We start from the raw sequence: 12,925 nt of genomic DNA on the forward strand, positions 1-12,925 counted from the left end.
TGTGGCAATTGTGGCACTTGTGGCAATTGTGGCACGTGTGGCAATTGTTGTTTTGATTGCGGATTGTGCAATAGAGCGCCAAAGACAAAGTGTCTCCCTTTCGAGCTCAATTGTGAAGTATCACTGACTTTTTATAACGCGCGACAGCTTTTTAGTAATGCTAGCAATGGAGTGATCAGATTTCGGGAACTGATGGGGGATTGTTCATTTAATAAAAGGAAGGGGATGTAGGGAACTTGTTAATAAAAAAAAGAAAATGACGACAGGTTTGTAGGACTTAACTGCAACAAGACATCTAAGAGATCGCCAGGTGTGGTCCATATGATAAAATGGTCTTTTTTCAATTCGTAAAACTTGTTTATAAAGGTACGCTCGAGCAAGAGGCGGAAGGGCTTGCACAATATATTCAGATTTTATCATCTCTGAAGGTGTGACCGCAATTTGTTATGAAATGCAACACGATAGAACGCAAATGACAATCCTGCAGCCGAGATCGACCTCTTATCAGTCAGCTGCCAATCTCGGAATCACTTCCTGACCAATTGTAGTGCAGCTTTTATAAACCCAGACTCCAGACTCGTTGTGATGACGGCAAAAAACATTCGGTTTCTCATACGAATGTTTCTGCCTTGATTGCAGACACCGAGTACACTTTTTAAAAAAAGAATTTACAAAACGCATAAAGGCCCAGCTTGCTTACTCACGAGTTAATAACAAGCAAGCGGCAGCATACAAGAGAGACGCTTCCATGACCGTGTGACCCTCAACGCAATTGTCTCAAATAAAGCAAATCGTGTCCAGTGTGTCGACGAAATAGTTAGGGCTCCAATCTTTACGGTACCGCACTTGTTCTGGCTTTTTGCAAAAACTCAGCCGCCATTACAACGTCTTGGTAGCTAGTATTAAATTTAGCAAGATAAATTCTGAAAATAGTTGTCACACTGAAACGTATCTTACAAGAAACAAACGCAAAGCATGTGGCTTCAAGGATAGACTTATGGCTTCAAGCAGAACAGACGCGATTTCTTGCCACTTTCAAAGGCATAATAGAGGTCGAGACACAAAACCTACATGTAGAAAGACAATAAAAATTAAGTTGCTTTATCTTCATTTGGTAATGGTGTACGGAGACTGTATGACGTGCTAAAGTTGCCCTAATGATACACAGTCCCCATTTAAAACACTTGGTGTGCTTAGGAGGATGGTCAATTAATTAAAAAAAGTAATTAGACCCACCACACGGGTGTGGTTCGCATTTGTGACCAACCCTTGTGTATGTGATGCACATAGGTGCAATCACATTAGAAGGGATGACGCCTAGTGTAACGGGGCTCTACTGAATTATACTCTTTCAGTAGAAGTCCACTTCGCACTGCCTCAGTGCGAATGGTGCCGCACGTCACTTCACGTGCACTAGTACGTGCAGAGGAAGACTCTCTTCAAAACACTTGCTTTAAAGAGGATTAATTAAAAACTGTATTTGATATAATTAAGTTTTTCTTCCTATCTATCAGCACCGTCCCTACGCGCCTTATTCTTTGACGATGTATTCTTGCATAGGAGGGCCGAGGATGGGCTGAGCGCAATAGAGTCGCACAAGCGTCATTTAGACGCTGTGCTGCAGACTTTAAAGGACGCCGAACTGTACGTCAACTTACAAAAGTGCATCATAAAGGTCCCCGAGATACCTGTGCTGGGCTGCATCGTAGGTACACATGGTGGACGAGCAGATCCCACGGCATGTGAAGAATTTGCGCCAATTTCTAGAGCTCGCTAATTAGTTGCATAAATATAGCAAGAATTATGCTGAGCAAACTAAACCATTATCTGACCTCCTTAAAAAGGACGCAGAATGGGTTTGGTTAAAAGAACAAGATGATGCGTTCACATCAGTGAAGTTATCTCTTGTAGAGGCACTGGTCTTGGCATTGCCAGACGCGGGTGTCGGCGTTTCGACTGAGGCATTAGACGCTTCCGGCGCTGCCAATGGGGCATCTAGCAGCATTACGGGGTGTAAAGTAACGTAAATATTATTTCCTATAAGAGAATAACTAATATTTTATCCTATGCGATGAAATAATATTAAGAGATACAAAATTATTATCTTTATTAATTTTACTTAATAGTTTCAATATCACCAAATTTAAAAACATTGACGCAATAAGACATTAGTTCTACTGATTGGTTGATTTAAATTTCAATAAACCTCGCCAATCGTCATAAAACACGATTGTGCGGTGCGTGAGTAGGCGCTATAGTTATTCGTATAAAAAGTCAGTAGTAGTAATAGAAGATCGTTACGTAGGAACTTAATATATTAGTACAGGTTTACTTTTTCCCTATTCTAAAGCCTTAGAATTTACCTTTAGTAGCTTAGACTCTTAGCTACTTCGAACTTTCCTCTGCACGTCGTATACGTGAAGTAGTCGAGGCACCCGACCTTCACTGCAATCAGTGTAGGTTGACTGGACCGGTTATCAGTACTAGCAAAGGGCACCTAGTAGCATTTTCGTAGTCCTTTTAATGTCCTACGCACGTTAATTCAAAATGGACATGTTGGATGAAGAATGAGGGAGCTTTCAAGCCCTTCAAGAAGGTTATCACGCCACGCGTGAAGAGTTTGCTCATTTTTGTGACCTTAAATGGAGAGCGATCGAACGATCGTAGGCGGGCCAGCCGTTGGCGCCATGCTATACACTGGGGAATAGAAGATAAGCATGGTGCCATAGCCGAGTTCATACAGCACAAACTTGACGAAGTTCGAGAGAAAGTAGCCTTGCTTCGCCAGCAAGGCTCTCAACAGGTGGAAGTGCTGGGAGAATAGCGTTCTCAGCAATTGGAACTGTTGAGACAGCAGCATGTAAATGCTGCTTTTAAGCGGACGCTTCCTCGTCGACCCTAAAGCTAAAGATAAAAACCTTTAAGTTTATTGCATTCGAAGGCTACTCTTCTTTGAGATCGTTCGTCGAACTAGACAATGCCATAGAAGCTCGTCGTATCAGAAATGATGCGGCGAAAGTAAAATTTGGCGTGTCCAAGTTGGCCAAACTTGTTAAATCTTGGGCCTTGGGGCTAAAACTTCACGACCCATTAGTCTTTGGGTCGTATGACGTCTTTAAGACTTGGCTCAGACAAACATTTGAGCCACCACGTGCCAAATTCAGTGCTCGAGATGAGCTTCTGGATTTGAAGCAGGGCAAACGTGACATTCACGCTTATGCCCAACATACACGATACCTGGTCAGTTGTATCGTAAGTCATCCAGTATATGAACAAACACAGGCAACTGTGATAATTAAAGGCCTTGCAGACGGTCTTGCTAACTTGCCTGTTTCGGCTAAAATTAGAGTCGCGAGACCAAGCGATCTTTATAGCGGAACAGGAGGACTTCAGTCTTAAACAGGCTGTTGTCCTCTCTGGGGCTCATCGTCCACCGATACGACAACAAAACGGAGATCCAGAATTAATCGATCTCTCGTATGTAGAGAGCGAGAATCCGTTACAGAAATGTAATCGTTGTCAAAAAATGGGCCTATGAGTGAATTGCCCACGGCTTGTGCATAAAAACACTGAGCGAAAAGATCGACCTCTCGCTAGGAATAGCGGATGACGCGGATCCGACGCTGTTACGAAAGCGCATCGGCGAGTCGGATCGTCAAAAGTGGTCGGGGTCAGTAGATGCGGAGCGCCCTACTGATCCAGAGACGTCAAAAGAATTTGCAGGTCTTTTGGCAAAAGTTGCTCCTCACACACAAATATTGGGATAAACTGCGCCAGGTGATGAGGTTAACCTACTCACATTGATACTTAAAGTGGCAAAAATTGTCACTTGAGTCTCTAGTCGGTTGTGGGGCATCGAATACTTTCATTTGTCGCCAATCGCTAGAAGATCACAGACTCAAATATATTGAGCGCGATATCCCTCTAACGATGATGGCAGTGCTCCTAGCAACAGGCGCATCTATAACAGTATGGTAACGTGTAGTTGGTATTCATTACACGTTAAAAGGTAAACAGTATGATGATAATTTCATCGTACCAGATTTGGATGACAAATTTGATGTCATCCTTGGATTCCCATGGCTCAGAAACTACGAGCCATGTTTAAATTGACAGCAGTAAGCCGTGACGATGCCTGTATCTTGTCCATCTGATGGTTAACTGATAAACGTCTTGAAGCGTCCACAAGCGTGTAGATGTCCTACGAGTGAGTGCGATGGCCTCACTTGTGGTTCGGTCGTTTGCACGACTGCACAAGACCTCAGTGTGAGAGCCAATCCCACTGTGGAGTTAGATCCCAACGGCTGTGTACAAGCAGAGGCAGCGCCGAAGATTCACCACTCGAATAAGTTGAGTGGTACGAATCAAGGATGCTTGCTTGGAGAGCAACATCCACGAAAATATTTAACGCCCTTCTATAAAAGACAGTGCGAAAAATCCTAGATAGACTGGAGGCTGATTGTAGAGGTCTCGCTGTGGTTGCGCAACCACAGCTAGAGGTAGTTGGGGAGGATATTTCTCAGATAAAAGTTGAGGGAACAAGCTCCCAAAAATCTGTGGGAATAAGTCTTCAGAAATGTGTGGTCAAAGGTTCTCAAGCACTTTTGAAGAAAAGTTCCAAAGAGGAACTGAGACATTAAATGCTTTAGTACACAACGGATCACGTGTAGTCGTGTATACACTTGATCTGATAACGCCTTTATAGTTAACTTCGGAGATAACTCAATTGTCAACTATAGAATTGAAACGGATTGCGTGATCTGCGTAATAGCAAATTCAAACAGATCTGCATACCTGTCGCAGATGACAAGCATGTGGCCGATATTCTGTCGGCAATAGTTTCTCCTGAGAACGAACGAATTTTAAGCTACTCATCGAAGGACGAAAGTTACATCGATGAGAAGACTCGGATCCTGGGAGTCTTTGAAGACAAATCCTTTATATAGGGATTTGATCGAATTCAAGGATGTATTACCTAAATTCGTACCATGAGGAGGAGGCACTCGACCCGTAATCGACCTAATCCCAGGTTCGAAATACTGTGTCACGAAGCAGTGGCCATTGTCTTGTGAGAAAGTATTCGCGATCGACAAATTCTTTGCTGATCGCTTAGCAGCGGGTCATGTATGTAAGTCAACCTCCCCAAATAGCTCTCCGAACTGATGTGTGCGTAAACGACAGGAGAGTGTTGGATTTATGCATGCGTTTAATAAATTGAACGCTGCAACGGTATCGGCTCAAACGCCGATACCACAAAAAGACGTAATCATTGGTGATAAATCAAAGAGCACTGTCTTTTCGTCAATGAATGTAATGAATGGATTTTATCAGATCCTTATGCAGCAGAATATTTCGTCGTAGCAGGAATCACCCCACGCGGAATGATATGGGAGTATCTAGTCGTACCACAGGTACTTCGTAATGCCCTGTGACATTTAACAGATGTGAAACGAATCTGTTACGATGTGTGCGGGATTTCGCACCGAGCTATCTGATGACGTCTACGTTCATAGCAGAGCCATGAACAGAAGTCAAACGTTGAAGTATATCGTACCCACGTCCAAAAGGTCCTTACATTTATGCGTAAGCATAAGTCGTAAGCAAATCTCTAGTAGTGTATATTCGCCGCAGGGGAAATGCCACTTCTTAGGTGCATCGTGGGTAAACACGGAGCACGCCCTGATCCGGAAATGATCAAGGCGATCACCGACCGGCAGGTGCCAGTTGACGTGAAGGGACTCTGAAAGTTCCTCGGCTTAGCGGCGTACTTACACAAGTACTCCCGTAATTATGCCGAAATGACAGTACATATTTATTCTTTGTTGAAGAAAATGTAAAGTGGTCATTTAACGCTTATTACCGGCGTTCATTTAAGGGTATCAAGCAAAGCTTGGTGCAATCGCCAGGATTGGCGATTGCGGACCAAGATAGACCAATTCATGTGGTCTGTGACGCCAACGATGTTTCAATCTGCGCCATCTGTTATCAATCGCGTCAGCTTTAACCAGCCGAACGCAATTATCCAGTTGATGACACGGAACGCCTTGCCATGAAATATGTACTGGCTAAGTTTAGGGTCTATCCTTTCGGAGATAGACAATTCATTTCATGCGGACCAGCGTCCTTACGCGCGGCTGTAAACAGTCCACAAATCTCTCAAAGAATGGCAAGGTGGATGTCGATCTTCGCGTAGTATACCTTCTCCGTAGAGTATAAACCAGGACGACATGATGTCGTCGCTGATGCCCTTTTGCGCCGGGCTGATTTTGAGCTGGCTGCACAAATCAACAGTGAGCATAAGAACACTGTTGCAACAATAAGTGTTCTGTCGTTAACATTACTTGACGACGTTAGAAGAGCTTATCAAGAAGATAATGCTCTTAAAGGGTTAATCGAGTATCTTAAAATCCATTTCAACACTCCTTAAAGAGATTGTCGAAACTGTATCGATTCTCAACAGATCGATACACAACACGCAATGGTTCACTGTATAACACAGCGACACTCCTCGTATCATCATCCCTACTCATAATTATCTGTTTACGCATCATGTATGAGTGTCACGATGCACCAATAAGTGGGCATCGTGAACGTGAGAAGACTTACGTCACGATAAGTCGCGGCTTCTACTGGCCGCGGCAGTATGAGTTCGTCCGTAAGTACATACGTGCTTGCAAAGCTTGTCAACGAGTGACGCCCAGTGTTTCATCCCGTGTTCCGTCACAACCTCTACCTGTTCCGGCAGATTGTCAGCAGTCCGTATTAATGGACTTCGGCTTCGGATTTCCCGAAGCCTATCGCGAGAATAATCGTATTCTCGTGTATGTTGATCGTTTCACCCAAATTGTCCATCCCGAAGTCGATCACAGCCAAAGACTGTGCTCGTGTCTTTGTTGGCACGATATATCGACTCCATGGGTTACCCCGTAAGCTGGTCTGAGATCGAGACCCTAGATTCACGGCGGAATTTTATTCAACAGTGTTCAAATCACTTGGAACACAGTTAAAATGTCGATTTCTGATTATCCTGAAACAGATGGTCAGACGAAGCGTGCAAACCGTTTTCTCGAAGAGATAATTCGCGGATGCGTCTACTCTTTAAGAGGTCGAGCGAATTCTTGCCGATGGTAGAATTTGCCATTATCAATTCAGTGCATGCTTCTACAAAACATTTTCCATTTTTTGTGAATGGCACACGTCACTCACGTATACCCACCTTGTTTGAGAGTAATTCTTATTCAAGAGGGGAGGGACTAGCTCGAGCAAATAACAAATTAGCTCTTGCTCATAACGCATTGACAATACATCAATACGAAGGATACTAATGTTGATTTCAATCAACATTGAAGTGGACAAACCCAGTAATAGCGATATGCTATTGCTGACTTTGATAAGGAAGCTGAAAGCCTCACCATCATAAGCAACAGTATTAATGAGAACGATAATTTTCTCAATGACGAGAAAATTGATATCTCCGCAGTGCGAGCCGTTCACACTAGAAACAAAAATAAACCGTGATTTCCTCTTGGCTAAAGAAGCAGCGGTCCGTTCGTACAGGAATCGCTGATGCGGTAGACCGACAGAAACGGAACTCTGACAAAAAAGAAAGCGCAAACATACTTTCATTAAATGTTAACGATCTAGCCCTACTGTCTACGGTAAACCTACTAAAACATGTAGTGACGAATGTGGGCATTACGTTTAATGTCGGGCGTCTCCGCCCGTGCCATCAGTACGAGGCTTTTTTTCGATTTCGGATTACACCGGAACGGTCTAGGGATCCGCAGAAGCCTGATTGTCCTGAGCTATAGCATGATAGAGTCTGTTTCTCACGAACTAGACGAACCACTACATCCTCCAAGGATGAGATCTTTTGACGAGCTGTCATCAGCTCGTTTTAAAAGGACTAATGCGTCCTTTCGCTGCCAGTTAATCAGTCGCAACTTGCGCACAGCTCTTCAACTGGTCACGGGATACATTTTTGACCGTCACCGATAACTCGCGGCGACAAAATCGCTCGTGATCAATGTCATCCTTGAATAATAACGGGTGTGATCCAACGGAAGATGTTGATTCGGGTTCGTCGAACGAGGCAAGCCCGATTTTTCTCCCCCTCCACATCCATTGACGGATTTAAGTGGTGAAAAGCGTTTATTGAACGCTTCTTGAACCACCGTGAGGTTAAAGAGGTTCGAACGAGTTTTACGTTCGTTGGCGAGAGTATCCACCCTTGCATGATAGTTGGGAACCTTGTTCCCAACGATGATGGACGTTCCGGGTCTCGTTCGACAGTACGACGAGACCCATCCTTCTCGACATATGGTCCATCAGAATACGAGCGCTTTCCGCGCTCGTAAAGATTGGAGGTTCCTAAATCGTTCACGCATCTGAGCGTCCTCCAATAATGATCTTTAAGGTATCTCTTCTTAAATGGATGACCTGGACCCTTGAAGCAACATGGACTTGAGTCTCCCAACGAGAGCGAAGGTATCCCTGCCTCGTTTCTCGAACCGCTCACGGAAACGTTTAGCTTGTCAAGCCAGACCTTTCGGCCTATGTTTTGTACATTCTGTACAAAGTCTGTCCAAGCTTGGAACAAAATAGTGACATTTTTTGCCCGCTTACAAGTGTACCACCAAAGCCGGACTAAGGCATCGATGAAGAATTCTGTTTCGTCCTCACCAGGCTTGTGAAGCCTGGATGAGTCGAACAACGGAATATGGTACCGGTCGTTGGTCATACCAGGCCAACGAGTTAGGTTGCCTTTAGAGAGCAACCAAGACTTCTTTTCGGGAGCAAACCTTAAAACATTGCGGTCCCTAAACCGTTGGCTCATAATAATTTTAACGCTAACATGGCTCTCGGCGCGATCCTTAGAATCATTCGTTCCTGGTGATGGATACTAGCACCACCAATAGCATTCATATCGACTTGACCTTTACGATTATTTCGTTTCTGGTTATGCATACTGACATCACCAGAGTGGTCATCGTCTATGGAATCATCACAAGTTGACTCCACACCAAAGGGTCTGACGAAGCGGCAAAAACTCCGTCATCACCTCTTTAATTGTCACGTATAAACCCGAAGGTTTCAGGGACGTGGCCCCGGTTGATTCGGAGGCCTTAACAATTTTTACCGAGTCGGTCGACGACGCGACTCGGCCAGTCACCTATAATGGGAGTAACAGGTGACTTGTCACTACCACCTGCAATCAGAGTAGCAGGTGACATATATTAGTCACCATCAGTTGGAGTATGTTGTGATTTCTTCCCCGCAGTCGACGCATGAGCGTCTACTTAAACATTTGCATTACTAACAGCTGCCAGATCCGTGCAGCTGCCAGCTTTACGGCCACAGGGGCGGCGCGCATGGGTTTAGACACCATGCCCGAAATGATTTAAAACAAAAATCAATAATGCAATATAATTGGAATATAAATAAGAAACCAATAATGCAAAATTACCAGGGAAAGAGATAGTAGTATTTCCATGTCTTCCACATCAGTCACTATTGTGACTGTTGGTTATGGGAGGTGATGTAACGGAGTGTCCCGTAACATAAATATTAATTCTTATGAGAGGAATAATCTATACTATATCCTATGAGAGTAAATAGAATTTAGAAGTACAAAATTATTAACTTAATAATTTGACTTAATAGTTCCAATATTATCAAGTTCGGTAATATTGACATAGCAAGATATAAGTTCTACTAATTGATTTAAGTTTTAATAAACCCCACCAATCGTCACAAGACACGATAGTGTAAGCGCACGAGTTGGCGCCATGCATAGTTTGTAAGTAATATAATAAAGCCAGTATATTAGATACGATCTTTACGTACGAACTTAATAGATTAATACAGTTTGATTTTTTTCCTATTCTAAAGCCTTTGAATTTACCTTTAGAAGCTAAGACCTCTTAGCTCCTTCCTCTGCACGTCCTGCACGTGAAGTCTGTAAGACATATCAACTAATTCATCGCGTATTTTTTCAGTCCATGGGCTGCGCCTCTAAGGTGCCAAAACTAGCATCTGTACGAGTAAGGCAGCTGCTGACAAAGCAAACACCAGATGCTCAGGCGTCTGCTGCGGGTGACACCTCATCTGCACCTCCGATTGCAGGTGTGCTTTAGAGTGAGTCGGACATAGCGTCCGACTCAAACATTTGTAAAGGCCTCTGGATCACCGGGGCCGAAACAGTCAAACCTGTGGGTTCTGGCTAATCGAATAAGGAGTTATTCGATAAGATGTTCAGTTTGCCCTACCTATATATAGGGAGTTATTTTGTGATGATTCCGATAATGGTGCCAATGCTGGTGATGCCAGTGTGCATCACTAGAAACGAAGTAATCATATAGATAAAGGAATGTTAGCTTGATTGCTAACATCAGTCAAAAGGAGTGGGACCGCAATATGTAACGTGTCGCTCGTCGCTCTTCAGAAAATAGTGTTGGCTACTCGCGAACGGCAACTAAATTTAAATTTGTTGGTCTGGAATGACCAACCACCGATATAAAATTGCGCTGTTCGACACATCAAGGCTTCTTAGCTCTAGTTGAGGACTAAGTTGAGCTCTTTATCGATCATTTTTCGACATCGATGGTACTCCGAAATATTTGAGTTCCTTGTTACAAGTTTGGGTTGCTCTTGTACGAAATGTACTTAGCGTAGGCCGCGACGTCTGGCTAGACAAACTGGTTACAATACGTGACCGGTTTGGAAAGAATAATTAGTCAATGCAAGCTTTAAGCAGAACCGATTGTCGAAAGAGACGGAGTTGTCTTACCTTTCGTGAAAAGGCCCATGTCCCTGCGGCCTCAAGGCAACATGTCATGCCTCTAAGGAGGCATACTCTTTAAACGAATCTTATTAAACGGTGTGCCCCATATGCGATGCTTGGAGAAAATGAATTATATGCAATACCTTCACGAGCGCGCATAGGGCTCTTTTTTCCGATGGTCGTTTTGGACTTCATGCACACGTCACCCCGCTACAATATAACCATCTATGGCAATATTGTCAATACTATATAATAAGATAATACTTTATTTTTTCCTTTACTATTCCTCTTATAGTTTAGAAATGTATGTAACGGTAACGGAGTAGTACGAGCTAATCTACACTGATAACAATGAAGGCAAAGATTCCTCTGAAATCTCGACGTACACGGCGTGCAGAACGGAGCTTTCAAATTACTACAAGTTCTTCGTATCTAAAGGTATCTTTCACTTCCAATTTGCTCAGTTCAGAGCAAATCAATTCGAGAATTTCCCCTTCTTTTTTTACGTCCGTCTTCCGTTGATGGCGGAAATGGCACCAGTCAGCCACCGGTCTGACGTTCATGACCATGGCGGCGACAACGCTAGTCACCCTACCAAGGCACATAGTGCGGCGGCGGACACTACTAATTTCTCACCACCACCAGTCTCTGCCGATCAGGAGCGAATGGATGACGCTGCTACGGATGAGCTCATGGCATCAGCAGTCGAGACGCCTGCATCAGCAGCCGAGATGCCTGCATCGACCATAAAATTAACCGCCGCCCCGACCTGCGGCGTACGTGCACGCACTTAACCTCTTCCTTAAGATGGACGTCGAGTGACATCAATCGGCTCAAGGCCACGCTGTCTGGCTACGCGCAGCTCGATAACGCTACTCAACGACATGAATAGCAAATGAAACGACCTCTTTACGACGTCAACGACCCTCTTGCCGAGCTGTACGTGTGTGCTGTACGCGAATCACGTCTCGTGCGTGATGGCTATCTACGCGCAATGACTGCACAGAGCGCCGTACTCTCGAAGAGCGGATGTGTGGCAACATTGTTCTCCAAGCACCACCGCGCTTTATCACCGATACCCATGTGCTAGCGGAACGGTTCCCGTTAGTGTCACTGCATCGCTCGCAGCTTTATTATCGGCTGTACGCGCGACTTCTAGTGGGCTTCGAACTCCCCAAAACAACACCCTCGTGGCACTTTTGGGCTGAACTTCCAGACAAGGCGGGAACTGATTTCAACTGTCAGCGTGTGTAATCTCTTTGACACATACGAGAGCGTCGAGTGCACGAACAGCTCGCCTATCGTCACGTTTGTATTTACAAGCAAAGTAACGCCCTTCCATGGAAGGATGCCAATTTTACGTTCGGGCGCCGATCTATCTCGCAGGTGACTGGCGGATCCCTTTGCGGCGGCAACAGCAGCTTCGGATACGATGAGCATGCTCGTAGCTTACTGTACCAAGTGCATCTTTTCCGCTTGTTTGGGCTTGGCGCATCTCATGTTCACTCATGGGTGTCGGCAGCCACAAGCTCAAACGTGTTCGATGTCGAGCAAGTCGACGGGAAAGGGGACAATTACCCCGGCCCACCACGCTGGATTTTTACTTTGACTCTATAGAGTGTCCGCAAGAACTACTACGGATCCACAAGCTGTTTGTGGCTGAATCCGACAGCGTTATGGAAGTAGCAGTTTACCACCACCCAAGAGTGAGCAAGCCGATCGTGTCTCAGCTTGCGGCATCTACGCAAGGTCTGCAAGGTCAAGGACCCAGCGCTTGCTGCTGCTCGTTGCACTCTCGAGATCGCGATCGTGGCAGCACCAGGTCTCAACGACAACTCAAGCAAGGACAGGAAGGAAGCATGCTAAGAGCTCAAACGCATGCGATACAAGTCGGCTCCTGAGGTCCCGTCAAGCACGATCTGCCCTCGAACTGTTGATGACGCTAGCATTTCTCGCCTTATTGAGGTGGAAGAGGTTTTATTTGCGATCAGACGCTGCAAATGTGGCAAAGTTCCCGGCCCAGACGAATTAGGCAACTTTTTCTATTAGAGATCACGCCACCAGAATGGCACCGGTGCTTCCGATTCTTTTCGCTCGATGATCACATGTGCTGTCGTGCCTAAGTCGTTCGGAGAAGCCATT

The 12,925-nt window shown here is 44.8% G+C and overlaps 3 protein-coding genes across 3 annotated transcripts; all 3 read left to right on the plus strand.

Moving 5' to 3' along the window:
- Positions 1-11,304: 11,304 nt before the first annotated feature.
- Positions 11,305-11,577, plus strand: CCR75_002693 (uncharacterized protein; the record flags this gene model as incomplete). Its single annotated transcript, XM_067960790.1, has 1 exon — positions 11,305-11,577. One exon carries the CDS (start codon positions 11,305-11,307, stop codon positions 11,575-11,577), a length of 273 nt encoding a protein of 90 aa, XP_067820614.1.
- Positions 11,578-11,678: 101 nt separating this feature from the next.
- Positions 11,679-11,873, plus strand: CCR75_002692 (uncharacterized protein; the record flags this gene model as incomplete). Its single annotated transcript, XM_067960789.1, has 1 exon — positions 11,679-11,873. The coding sequence occupies one exon, from the start codon at positions 11,679-11,681 to the stop codon at positions 11,871-11,873; it is 195 nt and encodes a 64-aa protein (XP_067820613.1).
- A 418-nt stretch (positions 11,874-12,291) lies between these two features.
- CCR75_002691 (uncharacterized protein) lies at positions 12,292-12,684 on the plus strand (the record flags this gene model as incomplete). The annotated part of the gene is made up of 1 exon (XM_067960788.1): positions 12,292-12,684. The coding sequence occupies one exon, from the start codon at positions 12,292-12,294 to the stop codon at positions 12,682-12,684; it is 393 nt and encodes a 130-aa protein (XP_067820612.1).
- Between the last annotated feature and the right edge of the window lie 241 nt (positions 12,685-12,925).

This window comes from Bremia lactucae, linkage group LG12 (assembly GCF_004359215.1).
Source record: "Bremia lactucae strain SF5 linkage group LG12, whole genome shotgun sequence".
Classification (NCBI taxonomy): domain Eukaryota; phylum Oomycota; class Peronosporomycetes; order Peronosporales; family Peronosporaceae; genus Bremia; species Bremia lactucae.